This window comes from Mobula birostris, chromosome 19, assembly GCF_030028105.1.
Source record: "Mobula birostris isolate sMobBir1 chromosome 19, sMobBir1.hap1, whole genome shotgun sequence".
Classification (NCBI taxonomy): Eukaryota; Metazoa; Chordata; class Chondrichthyes; order Myliobatiformes; family Myliobatidae; genus Mobula; species Mobula birostris.
In genome coordinates this window covers 31,850,572-31,866,687 of record NC_092388.1, presented here as the reverse complement: position 1 = coordinate 31,866,687, position 16,116 = coordinate 31,850,572, and the positions used below count along the sequence as shown (strand labels likewise).

The following is a 16,116-nucleotide window of genomic DNA, read 5'->3' as shown; positions in this document are numbered from 1 at the left end:
ATGTTCATATTGCATTCGCCTTCCTCACCACCAACTCAACCTGCAAGTTAACCTTTAGGGTGTTCTGCACAATGACTCCCAAGTCCCTTTGCATCTCAGATTTTTGGATTTTCTCCCCGTTTACAAAATAGTGTGCATATTTATTTCTATTACCAAAGTGCACGACCATGCATTTTTAAACATTGTATTTCATTTGCCACTTTCTGCCCATTCTCCTAATCTGTTGAAGTCCTTCTGCAGTCGCCCTGTTTCCTCAACACTACCTGCCCCTCTACCAATCTTTGTATCGTATGTGAACTTGGCAACAAAGCCATCTATTGCATCATCTAAATTGTTAATATCTATATACTATCAAAATTCTCATGCTCTGTTTGTCTGTTTGTGACCTCCAATAAGCCCAAATGGTGCATTATAGCGGCACTTTTTTTTACCTAAATCGACTTAAAATGCGCTAACTTACAGAATGCTTGCAAAGTTCAGGGTTATATATTCGTATAAAATTGCTCACTCATCAATCAACAGGCCCTGCTTTCCACAACCCGAGCCGATTCCAGCTTTAATAGAAACAGCGACGCGACACCACGGTGCATGCGCACGGCCAGCCTCAGCAGCGCCTCATGATGCTCACAGAGCCAATTCCACCTTTCATGGAAACTGCGACGCGACACCACAACGCTTGCGCACGGCCAGCCTCAGCAGCACTTCACGATGCTCACAGCAGCGACACCAACCGCAGCAAAAGGTCACGTCCATTTAGGAGAGCGCCAACCACATCATCAAGAAAAATCAGCATCCTGGAGGCTTTGGTGTTACTGCTTCGTATCTTCTATCAAGCATTAGGGTTAAAAAATATGGACAGCCTAATAATGCCACGTGGAAAGAGAAGGGGGACATTATGGTCAAGAGATGACGCCAAATGTTGTCAGGAAGCGGCAAGGAGAGGGAGAGAACGACAATCGGATGAGGCCAGGGCTGCACGACTCCAGGATCAAAGAGTCAGGACAAAAAAGATGAGAGAAGAAGAGACAGAGGAGGAGAGGCATGCATGTCTCCAAAATGACAACAATGGGCACAGAAGGAGGAGAGTACAAGAATTGGATCAGGCCAGGGCTGCACGACTCCAGGATCAGAGAGAAAGAACAAATGGTTGAAGAGATGAAGAGACAAAGGATGAAAGGGCTGCGCATCTCCAGAATGACAAAAACAGGCAGAGAAGGAGGAGAGAGGAAGAGACAGAGGAAAAAAGGAAAGATCAACTCGAGAATATGCGGTAAAGAGTACCTTATTGAATAATGAGCAAAGAGAAGTATATGAGTATGTGTGTGACTGCTTGGAAAGGAATCTCTCTTCATTGATTTTCATTGATGCACCAGGAGGTATGGGCAAGACATTTATCATCAACTTGATCCTCGCTAAAGTTAGGGGAGATGGAGGTGTTGCTATAGCTGTAGCATCATCGGGTATTGCAGCAACATTGATGCCTGGTGGTAGGACAATGCATTCAAGATTCAAAATACCCCTCAAAGTCACCGAAGATGCCCTTTGTAACATAGATAAAAACACCAATACTGCAAATTTACTCCAAAATGCGAGGCTTATTGTCTGGGATGAGTGCCCAATGATTAGGAGGGAGAGCTTCAAAGCCATGGACCGGACTCTTCGTGATGTATGCGGCAAGAATGAGGCCTTCGGGGGTATTTTAATCATTTGCTGTGGTGATTTCCGTCAGCTTCTAGCAGTTGTGAAATGTGGAAATGATGCTGATGTGGAGAATTCATGCATAAAAAAATTCTACTTATGGAGAAGCTTTATCAAGTTTCAATTGAAGAGAAGCATGCGATTGAGTGAGGGAGGAGGACGATATTCTGAGATCTTATTGGATTTTGGAGAAGACAAGATTGAGAAAAATGAAAGCAATGAAATTGAATTACCTGAAGATATGATTCTGCCAGCAAAAACTATGGGAGAATGCATTGATTTCATCTACCCGACATTCGACAATCCTGCAGAACTGTTCTCGAGGAATTCTATCTTAGTTCTTCTCAATGAAATGATGCGAAAAATAAACCACATGCATTAGACGCTTCCCTGGAATCATGAAAGAATACTGTTCCTTCAATGTCGTAAGTGAAGGAGCTAACGCCACTCATTTTCCAACAGAATTCCTTGATTTGGTCGAACTCTCTGGATTGCCACCACATAAACTGGAATTGAAGAGGGGATCTGCCATCATTTCTGTGAGGAACTTGGATCCAGCAAGACTTTGTAATGGAACTCGAATGATGGTGGAAGAACTGTACGCCAATCTCATTGTAGCAAAGATAAACATTGGTGTGTTCAAAAATGACATTGTCGTGATCCCAAGAATTACTCTCAATTTATCAGAAGGGGAAGATGTCCCTCTTCAGTGGAACCAGTTCCCGATATAGTCATGTTTTGCTATGACTATACATAAGGCGCATGGAGAATGTGTTGATTTATTTGGAGAAACCGGTATTCCAGCATGGTCAGCTGTATGTGGCTTTAAGCCGGAGAAAAAGAAATGAAAATGTTAGAGTATGCTTGAAGGGTGGCAGATCAACCAGAAATGTTGTCATCAAAAGTGTCCTTCGTTAAACGAGGAGGAGCTGTATTTGTCTTGCTACGCGTCTTTCTTCTTTAATAAACTGAGTTTTTCTTCTCTAATTTCCAAAGCACAACACATCAGACTGCACTACCTTTCTCTCAAGGAGTGCCCAAACGGTCACCGGGTTGTCTAGTACAGCATAAAAAGAAGTGGTCCCAACACTGGCCACTAGTTACTGGCAGCCAGTTAGACAAGGATCCTTTTATTCCCACAATACATCTGCTGCTTTGTTCCATGTATGGCTGGACAAATTTGTTTGGTAAACAGATTGTTCTAAGATTCTTCAGAATAATGCCTTGGTTCGTGATTCTGAATCAGCCATACCTGTTACATAATATATCAGGCAACACACATCAAAGTTGCTGGTGAACGTAGCAGGCCAGGCAGCATCTCTAGGAAGAGGTGCAGTCGACGTTTCAGGCCAAGACCCTTCGTCAGGACTAACTCAAGGAAGAGTTAGTAAGAGATTTGAAAGTGGGGGGGGAGGGGGGGGAGATCCAAAATGATAGGAGAAGACAGGAGGGGGATGGATGGAGCCAAGAGCTGGACAGGTGAATGGCAAAAGGGATATGAGAGGATCATGGGACAGGAGGTCATAATATGTCATGGGACATAATATATCATTAGTCATTTAAATGGGGATTCCAACCTGGAATTTAGGAAGAACAAAGTAGTTCAAGTTCTTTCACTTCATTTTAACTTTTAATTATTTTTGGTAGTTTAATGTGGTTGGAAGACATTAAATTTATTTTAAAAATATGTAACTCAATTCCTATAGGTTTTAAATGTCTCTATGTCACAAGCATTTAAAAACTCTTACAAAAAAACCTCACAGACATTGACTACAGATAAGGACAAGCTCCATCCTTGTCATCTGTTAAAGTTTGTCAGGGTGGTCATGATGTCAAGCCTCAACAAAAAGCACTGGCTGGTGTAGTTTTTGTTTGCTTCATTGCCTGATTCCAGGATTGGGAGATTTAGAACAGTTGAACTTGGGTATGTGTATCATACTGTGCACACTGCACGATGGACTGTTCAGGCTCAGGTTTGATTTGAACCAGACTTGATCCATCAGAGTTGAATTTATATATGTATTCTGGAGATACTGGATGGCAAACCTTCGTAGTTTTTGCTACAAGGAGCCAGTTTCCTCCAAGTATATAAAGGTAATAGAGTAGGACGTTTACCACATCTACAGCACAGATTTTAATATAGTATTGAATTTTGAATTTACTAATTTTTCTTTAACAATTGGTTGTTATTGAGAAGGAAGCCATCTAAAACTGAAACTATTTCCAAGGTCTTTAACAAAACTGGGAGTGAGATACATGAGGTATTCAGCATTTCTGGGAAGTGCATTGCTTGATGTATTTTCATCCATTGCTTGACATGTGTGTCTCCTTACTTCAAACAGATATTTCTGGAGATGTTAAAAGAATTTAGAGCAACCTTTCTTTCCTTCCCCAAGTCTGGAAATTGGAGGCTGAGAAGTTAGCAATTATTGAAGGTAGAAAAATAACAGGCAGTCTCATAGTTAGCAGAGTGAAATCATGTTTGTTTTAATCGTTAGATATAGTCAGTTAACTTGCGGACAGTTGATTTGGAAATTAGTTTAGTGTAATGAGGATGAGGTTTATTTGTCATTGTATATTATAAGGAGAGGTTAAAAAATGACAACTATGACAACTTATGAAGGTCGTAAATGCACCAGTTGCTTTTGTGGTGTTTTAGTTGGTAGGTAGAGGTTGCAGTTTGGAAGGTGTTGTCAGTGAACCTTTGGTAAATTAGAAGAGTGCATTGCATAGATGGCTGCAGTACTCTGATGATGAAGGGGGGTACTTAGCATGGTGGCGGACTAACAATCAAGTCAAATGTTTTGTCCAGGATGATGCCAAATTCTTGAACGTCATTGGAGCTATAGTAACAAAGGCAAGTGAAGTTTGTTTCATTATCGTTGTGATTTGAACATTGGAGGTGTTGGAGAGTCAGGAAGTGTGTCACCTGAAGTATTGAATGCTTAAATTCTAACCTGCTCTGTGCTCCACAGTATTTATGTGTTTCCGTTAGTTAGGTTTCTGGTTAATGGGTTCACCATGCTATTAATAGCAGTAGATTCAATAATAGTAATACCATTGACTATTAGGAGAGGTGATTAAACTCTTGTATTGAAGATTAACATTGTTAGCCACACAAGTAGCATGTAGATTAGTTCCAAGGGTTTAGACGGGGCAGAATGTTGACAGGCTGTCTAGGGGGAATGCCATACTAGATCTAGCACTAGGTAATGAACCGGGTCAGGTCACAGATCTCTCAGTGGTTTGAGCATCTGGGGGACAGTGACCACCACTCCCTGGCCTTTAGCATTATCATGGAAAAGGATAGAATCAGAGAGGACAGCAACATTTTTAATTGGGGAAGGGCAAATTATGAGGCTATAAGGCTAGAACTTGCGGATGTGAATTGAGATGATGTTTTTGCAGGGAAATGTACTATGGACATGTGGTCGGTATTTAGGGATCTCTTGCAGGATGTTAGGGACAGACTTGCCCCAGTGAGGAAGATAAAAAATAGTAGGGTGAAGGAACCATGGGTGACAAGTGAGGTGGAAAATCTAGTCAGATAGAAGAAGGCAGCATACATGAGGTTTAGGAAGCAAGGATCAGATGGGTCTATTGAGGAATATAGGGTAGCAAGAAAGGAGCTTAAGAAGGGGCTGAGGAGAGCAAGAAGCAGACATGAGAAGGTCTTGGCAAGAAGGGTAAAGGAAAACCCCAAGGCATTTTTCAGTTATGTGAAGAACAAAAGGATGACAGGAGTGAAGGTAGGACCGATTAGAGATAAAGGTGGGAAGATGTGCCTGGAGGCTATGGAAGTGAGCGAGGTCCTCAATGAATACTTCTGTTCGGTATTCACCAATGAGAGGGAACTTGATGATGGTGAGGACAATATGAGTGAGGTTGATGTTCTAGAGTTTGTTGATATTAAGGGAGAGGAGGTGTTGAAGTTGTTAAAATACATTAGGACGGATAAGTCCCCGGGGTCTGACGGAATATTCCCCAGGCTGCTCCACGAGGCGAGGGAAGAGATTGCTGAGCCTCTGGCTAGGATCTTTATGTCCTCGTTGTCCATGGGAATGGTACTGCAGGATTGGAGAGAGGCGAATGTTGTCCGCGTGTTCAGAAAAGGTAGTAGGGATAGTCCGGGTAATTATAGACCAGTGAGCCTTACGTCTGTGGTGGGGAAGCTGTTGGAAAAGATTCTTAGAGATAGGATCTCTGGGCATGTAGAGAATCATGGTCTGATCAGGGGCAGTCAGCATGGCTTTGTGAAGGGCAGCTTTTGTCTAACAAGCCTGATAGAGTTCTTTGAGGAGGTGACCAGACATATAGATGAGAGTAGTGCAGTTGATGTGATTTACATGGATTTTAATACAGGTGTCCCCCGCTTTTCAAACATTCGCTTTACGAAACCTCACTGTTACGAAAGACCTACATTAGTTACCTGTTTTCACTAACAGAAGGTGTTTTTACTGTTACGAAAAAAGGCAGCGCGCGCCCGGAGCAGCCACTCTCCCCCGGATTCGGAATGACATTCTCGCCGGCATTGCTTAAACACGTGCCTGTGAGCATCCGTTAGCAAGATGAGTTCTAAAGTATCGGGAAAGCCTAAAAGTGCTCATAGGGTGTTACACTTAGCGTAAAACTAGACATAATTAAACTTTTCGATTGTGGTGAACGGACAAAGTGAGTTTGGCTTGTGGAAGTTGACGAAGATGATGTTGAAGAGGTTTTGGCATCCCATGACCAAGAACTGATAGATGAAGAGCTGATGCAGTTGGAAGAGGAAAGGATAACAATTGAAACCGAATGAAGTGACTGTGTGAGATTTTCACTGCAATGATAAAGTATGACTTTAATTTTGAAAGGGCACGTTGGTTTAGGGCATATTTGCAAGATGGTTTGAGTGCTTACAAAGAACTGTATGATAGAAAAATGCGCGAGGCTAAGCACTCAAGCATACTGTTGTTTATCAAGCCTTCCACATCAGCCACAGCAGATGATGAACCTCGACCTTCGACATAGAGGTGGGCGGTCATAGGAGAAGATGACCTGCCTGCCTCAGTGGAAACAGATGACAATGTTATTTAGTATGATTTGGCCCCTTCATAGTTTATAGTTTACTGGAGAGAGTGTTTTTGCCAACAGCGGTTGCATGAGATTTTCTGTCGCGAGCGCTTGCGCCGTGTTTTTGCCGACGGCGCTTATGTGAGATTTTCGCTACGGTGGACAGTGCAGGCAATGATTGTGGAAAAGTATTTCTACTTTATATAGGCTGTGTATTTATCATATCATTCCTGCTTTTACTATACGTTACTGTTATTTTAGGTTTTATGTGTTATTTGGCATGATTTGGTAGGTTATTTTTGGGTCTGCGAATGCTCACAAAATTTTCCCATATAAATAAATGGTAATTGCTTCTTCGCTTTATGACCTTCCGGCTTATGAACTGTTTCATAGGAATGCTCTACCTTCGGATGGCGGGGGAAACCTGTAAGGCATTTGGCAAGGTTCCACACAGTAGGCTTATTCAAAGTCAGAAGGCATGGGTTCCAGGGAAGTTTGGCCAGGTGGATTCAGAATTGGTCGTCGTCGAGGGAGTACATTCGGTTTGGAGGGTTGTGACTAGTGGTGTCCCACAAGGATCGGTTCTGGGACCTCTACTTTTCATGATTTTTATTAACGACCTGGATGTGGGGGTAGAAGGGTGGGTTGGCAAGTTTGCAGACGACACACAGGTTTGTGGTGTTGTAGATAGTGTAGAGGATTGTCAAAGATTGCAGAGGGACATTGATAGGATGCAGAAGTGGGCTGAGAAGTGGCAGATGGAGTTCAACCTGGAGAAGTGTGAGGTGATACACTTTGGAAGGACAAACTTCAAGGCAGAGTACAAAGTAGATGGCAGGATACTTGGTAGTGTGGAGGACCAGAAGGATCTGGGAATACATGTCCGCAGATCCCTGAAAGTTGCCTCACAGTTAGATAGGGTAGTTAAGAAAGCTTGTGGGGTGTTAGCTTTCATAAGTCGAGGGACAGAGTTTAAGAGTTGTGAGGTAATGATGCAGCTCTATAAAACTCTGGTTAGGCCACACTTGGAGTACTGTGTCCAGTTCTGGTCGCCTCACTATAGGAAGGATGTGGAAGCATTGGAAAGGGTACAGAGGAGATTTACCAGGATACTGCCTAGTTTAGAGAGTATGCATTATGATCAGAGATTAAGGGAGCTAGGGCTTTACTCTGGAGAGAAGGAGGATGAGAGGAGACATGATAGAGGTATTCAAGATATTAAGAGGAATAGATAGAGTGGACAGCCAGCGCCTCTTCCCCAGGGCACCACTGCTCAATACAAGAGGACATGGCTTTAAGGTAAGGGTTGGGAAGTTGAAGAGGGATATTAGAGGAAGGTTTTTTACTTAGAGAGTGGTTGGTGCGTGGAAAGCACTGCCTGAGTCAGTGGTGGAGGCAGATACACTGGTGAAATTTAAGAGACTACTAGACAGGTAAATAGAGGAATTTAAGGTGGGAGGTTATATGGGAGGCAGGGTTTGAGGGTCGGTACAACATTGTGGGCCGAAGGCCCTGTATTGTGCTGTACTATTGTATGTTCTATGTATGTTAAACTTAATTGCTACTTTACAGATGATGTTTAAATGGTTTTCAAAGATAGATCAAGAACTGAAGCAGGAAAATATGCAGAGGGATTCATTTTGGAAAAGTCTCGCAAAGACATGTTATGGTTGAAATGGATAATCTTTATCCCATCAAAACCTGTAGTCCTTTTCAATGTTTTTATACTGCCTGTCTAGTTAGATAAAAAGCTTACAGCTTTGTCAGTCGCAGCTTACCCTGAGGCATGTCTCACTACTAACAAAGAAACACTTTGGTATTAGAAGTGCTAACTTTTGGAGAAGGAGAAAGGTGCAGTTTGGTGTGTGACTGGCATTTATAGGAAAAAAGAAATTCAATAGAACTTTACAAAAAAAAACTACATAACCAAAGACTGACAAACACCAATGTGCAAAAGAAGAGAAACCGTGCAATTAAAAATAATATTAAGAAAGTGAATTGTAAAGAGTCTTTGAAAGTGAGTCTGTAGGTCGTATAATCATTTCAGAGTAGTGGTGAATAAAGTTACTCATGCCAGTTCAGGAGCCTAATAGTTGTAGGGCAATAACTGTTCCTGAACCAGGTGGTGTAGTTCTCCTGCCTGATGGTAATAGTGAGTAGAGGGTATGAACTGGATGGTAGGGGTCTTTTATGATGGAGGCTGCTTTCTTTTGACAGTGCTCGTTGTAAATGTACCCAGAGTTGAGAACAGTTTTGCCTGAGGCTCCACCTGTCCTCTTGGATAGATATAGAGGATCATAAGCCACTATTGATGAAGATTTAGTCCATGTCTAGTTGATGTGTATATGAAAATAATTGACAAAAGAAGAACATATGGTCTTTCAAGGCTGTCGACTGATCCATCAAGCCTAGATAATTTTGATCAAATCCATTTAGTGAAATGTTCTCTGCCTTGTATTAAGCCAGCTATGATCTTTACTGTTTGAGACTAACTAGAGAAAAAATGATTAAGGACCAACAACAGCTTGCATTTAAGCAGTGTATGTAATCTTGTAAGCTAACATCCGAGGTTATGTGAGGGGTTGTGAAAACATGATTCAGTTTTATTTCAGATATTATGCAGCACCTTGGTAGCTGACAGAATGACTACTTATGGTGAAGAATTTGCATTTGATTATGTTCAATTGTTAAAACTTACTACAGGTGAAAAATTACAGACATACAATCATTAAAATTGCAATGAGAATTTTAAAATAGCATTGTTTCTTAACTAAAAGCAAGGATGTTTATTTACATGTTTTTTATATTTAACTGTTTTAAAAAGGAAAACTAAGTCTAATTGTGATATTATAACATAACTACAATGACAGAGAACTACATGGATAAAATGCCATTTGTGGATCTGATAAAAGAACAGAAATGTATATTAACATCATGTTCAAAATTATCCTGGCATTGATTGTTTTTACACAATAAGAGTTTTAAAAATAGTTCTTTAAGTTTAAATAAATAAGATTTTGCAGTAATATCAACAAGTTAAGTTCTATATTATTTGTGATGTCGTAAAATATCCCATGCTACCTCCAGAGTGGAGTTGTTAGATAATACTTGATGCCAAGTTAAATCAGAAGTTACTGAGTCAGTTAACGCAAATTGTAACCAAGGTGTCAAATTTAATACAGAATAGTGTGACCATATTTGGAATATTGTGCAAAATTCCAGTTGACTAGCTATTGGAAGGATGTCATTAAGCTGGCAAGGCTGCAGAAAAGAATTAACAAAGATGTTGCTGGGACTGTAGAGCTTGAGTCATAAGGAGAAGCTAAAATAGGCTGTGACTTTTTTCCCTGGAACATAGGAGGCTAAGGGGTGATCTCAGAGAGGTACCTAAAATCATGGGGGTGTAGATAAAGTAGATAATCCCAGTCTTTTTTCCAGGGTAGGAGCATCTAAATCTAGAAGAGGTTGATTTTAAATGATTGCAGAAAGATTTAAAAGGGACCTGAAGGACAACTCTCTTACTCACAGAGTGATGGCTATATGGAACTAGCTGCCAGAGGAGTCCATAGAGGTGCGCACATTTATGATGTTCAGAAGTAATTTGGATTGGTACATGGTAGAAGATTTAGAAGGATATGGGTGACACAAAGGCAAGTGGAACTAACTTAGATAGACATCTCAGTCAACATGGACAGATTGAGATGAAGGGTTCTTTTTCCATGCTTTATAATTCTGATAGAGATGTGTGGAAGTGTAGAGATGGAACTTCAGGCTAAAGCAGTTGAATGCATTCGTCAATGGGTGGAATGATGAAGATCGGGTGATAAATTAATCATTAAGCGCGATATCTGCTTAAAAATGTATTTAGCTTTTTCTATTAAATCTCTAACTTAACAGTGCTTTATATTTGAAGGGATATATATTTCAATCTCTAGTGTTGTAATTGAGCCAGTGTCAAAGAAACTTAACTTTAACTTGAATAGATGATGTATTCTACAGATTCACAGTTACTTCACAAAGGTCACAATTGATTTACTGAAACTTATTTTACAACAGGACCCAGCAAGAGTTGGAAGCTATAAAAAAGGAACAAGAAGAATATAAGCAACAAATGGAGGAGATGCAAGTGGAATTGAAAAGAAATGAACAACAACTTATGGCTGAAGTGGATGACTTGACCCGAACTAAGGAATTTCTGGAGGAGCGCTTAATTGAATTAATTAAGTATGAACCAACCATCAATAGATGTTTTTACTAAGAAACAGCAATTGTTTTAAGTATTTCTTTGATAAGAAGCTGAACAATTGATGAGTATTACTGTTTGTATTCATTCGTTCATTTGGAATATGTTTTAAGATCTAATGGTTTAGGTATAAAAAAGTGATATAACTAGGGGCACCACAAAAATTGCACCCAGTGTTTTAGTCATTCTGTAGTTTGCTTTCAGTTGCTCTCTGTGATCAGTGTGATTATTATGAACTCCGAAAGTACCAATGGTGATTTGTTTTGTTTACAGTTTTCAGTATTTCACTGTAGTGGGGGCTTATTTAACATTTGACCTGGATCTTGGAACCTAAAAGCAGGTGTGTTGTAGTTATAATATGCCAATTCTTCAGTAGGAACCAAATTCTCCCACTGCCTTTAGGGGATTGATTTTAGGCCTGAAAAAAAGTACTTATACAATGCTCAATCAACCTTTCTGAGGATACTCAGAATAAGAATCAGGCTTATTACCATTGACATATATTGTGAAATTTGATGTTTTGCAAGACTCCTAATGCACTTAAAGAGCAGTCCAATTATAATTTTGCAGGACACTGGAGGCATCCATTCTTCCAAATCACCTGGCTGTACAACATCCACTCCCATCATGCACTGCCTCCAAATGAGAAACAAAATATTGTGTTTTTGTTCTGTAATTGTTCAATATCATATCTTCTCAAATGTATTATTTCATTCATCCCTGCTTTAAGTTGTGTCTTCCGTGTGTCTGCTTATTTCTCAAGTTTGCTTGTCCCTACCAAGTATTTTATTTCCTTAATTGCTCACTGCAATGTGTCATCTGTGAATTTTGAATTTGAACTTAGGTACACATATATCCATAATGGCAGTGGTCTTACTTTTAACCAAATAAAAGATAACATTGTTTTCCCTCCTCTTTGAAATGTAATTGTTTATCATTGTTTCATGCTTTTACCATTTTATATCTGTGCATTCACTGATCCTTTACACCCAAGGATTTGCACCCAGCTTACATTTTTATATTGCATAACACTAAAGGCTTTATGAAATCACTTATTAGATTAGATTAGATTAATTTTATTTCCTTCAGCAAGACTCCTTTGCTTACTTCTTTACGTATCTCAAATTAAGAGAGTAAAAATTGACTTGCTTGGCATTTATTAATTCATTTTTTTAAGTTACAAGAAAATTTTGTTTTACTGTTTTTCTGACCAGTGTAATTGCTGAGTTTATTCCAATCTGAAAATTATTATGAATCTCTGGGAATCTTTCAAGATCTAAGAAGCTAAGAAGGACTCAAAGAATCTGAGCACAGTCCAGGCAATTTCCACTCTTCCCTTTAGAAATTCAGGTTAGGTCCCATTAAGTTGGGTGACTTGTCTACTTTGAGCATTGCAAATGTTTTAGTATCTAAAAGGTAATCCTTTTGGCATAGGATTACATAGGATGAACAGCATAGAATAGGTAATTCAGCATATCTAGTCCATGCCCAGCATTTCTACATTACACATTACTCTTCTAAATCATCTATTTTATTCTACTTCATATGCTTGTCCAAATCCTCTTAAGTACACCTGTGTTATTTGCTTTAGTCACTTCTTGTGGTGACAAATTCCAAATTATCACTGTTCTTTGAGTAAAGTGTTTCTTTTGTATTTTTGGATTTCTTGTACCACTGGCCTCTAATTTTGCTGTTCTCCATGCAATCCGAACTATTGAAACTTACCATAATTTTAAATCTCATTATCCAGAAGTTTTATGATCACCATTATTGATGCTAGTTTTTTAATTCTGTTTATTTAATTAGCTACATTTAGGTTGCTCAACTGGCATGGTGAGATTTGAACTTGCATCTACGCACCAGTAGTCCAAACCTTTATCATTTAAAGTTGATGAAGGATCATAAATGAGGATACTTGTGATATCCTCATTATGCTTCCCAGTGGTTCCTCCATTATTATAACTTTGTAACAGTGATTCCTTCTATAAAGTGTAGACAGTAATGATACAGTTGCCATATTACACTGTCTATATTACCAATAGCCATATTCCTTTGATAATTTTTATGCTATTTATCTTTAATTATTTCTTAGAGATAAAGATGCTCTGTGGCAGAAATCTGATGCACTGGAATTTGAACAGAAGCTCCGCACTGAAGCTCGATGGCTTGGTGACAAGGAAGTTAATTACTGTCTGGATTGTAAAAGTCAATTTACGTGGTGGCTACGTCGACATCACTGCAGGTATAGCTGAAAAATATGTATAAGATATTAAAACAAAAGGCACAGTCCACAATATTGATTCGGATCTCATGTTTTAAAGCAAAACATCATTAGAATTTTTTGACCTATTCATTTTGTTGGTTAGAAAATGTTTATGTGATGAGAGACTGTTCCTACTGTATTCAGTTTTGTCACCCATTTCCCCATTTTCTAGTTTGTGACAAACTTAAAACAGCAGGAAGTTCTCATCTAGGTTATCTTCTGGAGAGACAAAGTACTACTCTGTGTTGTAGAGTCTTAGAGCACTACACCATAGAAAGAAAAGTATAAGAGCGTCATCACTTGGAATTTACTCCCCCCCCCCCCCAACTTGGAATACTGTGTATTGCTATTTCTTCACCATTACTGGCTGAAAAGCCCTGGCAGCATCTTCGATACATCATGCCTCAAGGACAGCTGTGGCTCAAGAAGGCAGGTCACAGTCAACTTCTCAAGGCAGCTCTAGGATTTAGATCATGATGATCTAGACCAACAGCAATCCATTTCAAATTGAGACCATGTGTAATGTGGAGTGGAACCTGCAGATGGTGGTGGTGCTCTGAAGCAACTCCCCCTTGGCTTCTTTGTTGGGAATGATTGCAAGTTTGGGAAACATTGACAGATTGGCCAGAGTAACTAACTGCAGTGTATTTTCTTGATGATACACACAACAATCACTATGTGTCAGTAGTGGAAGGAGTGAACGTTTGGGATGGTTGAAGGGCACCTTTCAGGTAGGTTCCTTTGTTCAGGTTAATGCCCAGACACCAGGAAAATATTCCATCATGGTCCTAACTTGTGCTTTATAGATGATGGGAAGGCTTTTGCATGTTGAATCATTCACTGCAGAGTACCTACACTTTGACCTGCTTTGACATAAGGGTAGGTTATTTGAATCCAAGCTGGATTTTGGTGAATAAGTGCTGATTCATAGTACTGTAATGACCCTTACATCAGTTTATTGATAAGTGACAGGACACTGATAAAGTAGTAATTGACTGGATTAGATGTATTTGGGTTTGTTTCTCTTTGGTTGTTGAAGTACTGACAGTAACCAGTAGGGGGAGTCAAGAGGAGGAAAATGATGATGGCAACTAAGATGAAACGCACATCTTTTCAATACTTAAACTGGAGTATTGCAAGGGTCCCGTACATTGTTTTGGAGTGTTTGTGTGTGTCTATGTATGTGTGTGTATGTATATGTAGCCTCCTGGTAAGCCTCAGGCTCGTTCAACTCGCTTTCATCTAGGGGGAGCAGCCTTCAGCCCCGCCAAACTGATGAATCAAGTTTGTGTAGATGCTGTGTGATGTACCCCACCACGCCAAATAACAGACAATACACCATATGCGATTAAATGATTACACTTTATAAGTATTTCTTGGTGATGTGTTAGTAGAAACAAATACAATAAAGGTGCCAAGTCAGTAACTCTATCAGTTCTGTGCACAAATAATTCATTGGAGCTCTTACAGAACTGGATCTCCATTTCCTCCAGTTGATGTCCTCCGAACACCGCCGACCCTCGAATGGGACCACCCTTGGTGGTCGACCAAATGCTCCACACGAGTCTGTCCTCGTCTCTTCTCCTTGCCGAACTCCTGCTCAGGGTCCGTTCCGTCGCCCAGTTTACAGCATCTCTCGGGTCGCGTCTCCTCTCTCTGTCCCCATCACGCCTTCTACCCAAAGCCCGCAAAACAATAGCTTACAGACACACAAGAAAGAATAACGTCTATCCCAATTGGTTAGCAAATGAATACAATTCCTGTTATCAGTAATTATAACCCAAACAAGCTGCTACCGTTAACTCAGCAGTTAACATTACAGAGAAGCCATTTTATTATAACATAACAAAGAAGCCATTTTATTAGCCTTAGCAGTAACATAAAAGAAGAAACCCTTATACTCTTCCCCCCACCAAATTTAGTCATGTCCTCATGACTTCTAAGTAACTCGCCAACCCTTCATGCAGACACAAAAACCCAATCCAGGTACAAACAATGACATTGCTCCCCAACAGTAGACCTTACGCCCTGTTCCTCAGGCGCTACATAGGCCAACCTATCTAGGAGTTTCCTAATCCTCCAAGACCTCCGTACCCCCTCACCGAAACTCTTCAGGCTCGGACACTACTGGGGATACCTCAGGTCTGCTTGCCAAATCCTCTCTCAATCTCTCACTCATGCCCCCACTGCAACTTGGAGCCCCCTGTCCTGTGTCCAGGGCCCCACTTCTTTTCCTTCAGAGTCCTGCTGTAACCCAGGCTGCCCACAGATAGCCCTCCTCACTACCCCTGACTCAGTGGGAGAAGGGCCAAAAGTCTCTTCCTCTAACAAGGGAAAGTTAGCGAAAGGCAGCATGTACCACATATCCAGCAGATAATCCTTCGAATCCGTATTCTTTCCCATTTACTTGATTGGTAGCTGCTGTTTGATTTTCTCCAATCTGAAGCACTTAGCTTGGGCTGCCTCTGCAGCCTCTTCAGCCTCCTGCAATCGAGACATCAGCTTCTTCCTGGACTCCTCCAACTCTTGCCACAGTCTCAGCAGTTCTGACTCACACTTCATGTTCATCTCCATCTGGGACACAATCACACCACCAGCTTCTTCCAATCTGTTCTGGATCGATTTCTTGAGTTTCTGCTGATCCTTTCGAAGGTTGGTCATTGTTTCGTCTCTGTGGATTAATTCATCAGTAAATGACCGCAGTTTCGGCTCGGAATTCCGTTTCCCCATCTCCACTTTGACGAACGTGGACTGCAATTCTTCAATGGTTGTCCCAAAATTGCAGCACTCAGTCTCCAGCCTGCATTTCTGAGCATTCAGTTCAGCGGTGCAAGTCTTCTCACTCAGGAGCTGCGTCCTT

At 40.6% G+C, this 16,116-nt stretch overlaps 1 protein-coding gene across 2 annotated transcripts in view; it reads left to right on the top strand.

Moving 5' to 3' along the window:
• LOC140212491 (FYVE and coiled-coil domain-containing protein 1-like) overlaps positions 1-16,116 on the top strand; it is a 241,484-nt gene that overhangs the window by 45,034 nt on the left and 180,334 nt on the right. For both annotated transcript variants that reach the window (XM_072283363.1, XM_072283364.1), the window contains exons 11-12: positions 10,807-10,974; positions 13,086-13,235. In XM_072283363.1, coding sequence (XP_072139464.1) covers positions 10,807-10,974; positions 13,086-13,235 — 318 coding nt within the window. The remainder of the gene's footprint in view (positions 1-10,806; positions 10,975-13,085; positions 13,236-16,116) is intronic.